The following is a 2,071-nucleotide window of genomic DNA, read 5'->3' on the forward strand; positions in this document are numbered from 1 at the left end:
GTCATGGACAGTTCTTGTAGACGGAAGTGTGACCAAAATAAGGATATGGAATTAATATGCATTGAGTTTTATTTAGATAGTAGAAAGCCTTGAGTTGTACTTTCTCTTCCTTTAAGTTGATATTATGTAAAGGAAATTGAGGTTGTCAGGATTTCCCACTTTTAATGATGCAATGCATTAGAGATCTATATAAACAGTCAGCTCTTCCTCCTGGCAACTGTCTGCATTAGCAGCTCATAGTGTGGAAGACACTTAATCCATTCATTATGAACTGCAGGATTGCTGCCATCATCTGTGCTGTGCTGCTGTCTGCTACTCTCATACAAGGTACAGTTATTTGAAGTTCTAGAATACATTTTTATTATTGCATTATGTCTAGATGATCACTTATCATTATTACTCTCCCAGGATTGGCTATACCTCGAGGGAATCGATGCCTGTGCACAACATTTTCTAATAAACTTAACATAAGGACAATGGAAAAGTTGGAGATTTATCCGAGAAGTTCTACATGTGAAAACGTTGAATATGTGTAAGTAGATGGCAGGTGATGCAACCAAAAGTCCCACTAACTTTCACCAGCACATACAACTGATTTACTAAATGTTTTCTGCCATTCTCCTTTTTGGTATAAGGCAGTAAACAGCAGCAGGCGAGACTCGGTGACATTCAGTAGCGAGGTCTATATTTTCCATCATGTATATATATATATTTATTTATATATATATAAACATATATATATATATATATGTGTATATATATATATATATATGGCAGCCGAGCAGTATGATTGTATTTGTTTTTTTACAGGCATATATGTCCATATTGCAGGCTATAAATACTAGGAGTATTATATAACGTAGCTTTTATGCTCATTTTCATGAGCACTGCACAAGCAATGAATGAAAATCTTTGCAGCCACAAGAAGACCATTATTTTATTTTTTTATTAATTTTAAGGTTTCTTTGGCTAACATTTGCAAAGGAAGCATAAGTAAATAAAGGTTTATAAAATATGTATAGGGAATAGTGAAATCTTCTAAATGCTTATTGTTGTCTTTCTTTTCACAGTGTGACTTTAAAAAACCGGAATGTTCCAATATGTGTCAGTCCTGACCTAAAAGAAGTAAAGGCTCTTCTCAGAAGAAGAAGAAAATCGGTAGGTGTTATTGTTCCATAAAAATGTTTTTGTAAAATATGTGAAGGCTTCATCTGTGAATTTAAACTCTGTCCCAGAAGTCTGTAGTTTAATACTTATGAAGTTATGAGAATATATCTATCTATCTATCTATCTATCTATCTATCTATCTATCTATCTATCTATCTATCTATCTATCTATCTATCTATCTATCTATCTATCTATCTATCTATCATCTATCTATCTATCTATCTATCTATCTATCTATCTATCTATCTATCTATTATATTTATTTTCCTAACCCTTTTAATTATTTCTGTAGGCAGCTCAACCATATTGAAGTGATCCGTCAACAATAGATGTGGACATGCATGGAAAAACATATTGACCAGCTGGATAGTCTTCATAGTCAATATTGATCAAGATTAATAAGGATTATGATTTCATATATTTTGTGTTTCCTTTTTCGACCATTTAAAAATAAGTGATGTCTCGTTCAACACTAGACATAAATTATTGCAAACCTTGTATGTAAATAAATTTATGTAAATATAACATTATATGTATATAATATGTAAATAGTATACACCATAATCTGTACAATGTGCCACAAACACATCTTATACAAAATAAAATGTTTACTTAAATTGTTTCCAAATTGGGGATTTATTTATTTATTTATGATCCATTTATTTAAAGTGTTTTAACTTTTACAGTTACTGGAGTTTCAAAACAATCTTTCATTTCTGAAGATAGTAATAATTATAAAATATTGGAGATTTTTAAAGGTTAATAATGAGATAAATAAACAGACAAACAGATATATATGAACATATTGTTAGATAGTTATATACTGTTGGTTCCATTCATATGTTGATATTATTTATTAGGTAAGGAAAAATGTTTTATGCTTTATAACTAGGGTGACTTTAG

At 30.5% G+C, this 2,071-nt stretch overlaps 1 protein-coding gene across 1 annotated transcript; it reads left to right on the top strand.

The window, feature by feature from the left end:
- Positions 1-233: 233 nt before the first annotated feature.
- On the top strand, positions 234-1,656 carry LOC142739231 (C-X-C motif chemokine 10-like). The gene is made up of 4 exons (XM_075849803.1): positions 234-327; positions 409-532; positions 1,071-1,158; positions 1,461-1,656. The coding sequence occupies exons 1-4, from the start codon at positions 267-269 to the stop codon at positions 1,476-1,478; spliced, it is 291 nt and encodes a 96-aa protein (XP_075705918.1). The 5' UTR covers positions 234-266; the 3' UTR covers positions 1,479-1,656.
- Positions 1,657-2,071: the final 415 nt, after the last annotated feature.

The sequence above is a fragment of the Rhinoderma darwinii genome, chromosome 1 (assembly GCF_050947455.1).
Source record: "Rhinoderma darwinii isolate aRhiDar2 chromosome 1, aRhiDar2.hap1, whole genome shotgun sequence".
Lineage (NCBI taxonomy): Eukaryota > Metazoa > Chordata > Amphibia > Anura > Rhinodermatidae > Rhinoderma > Rhinoderma darwinii.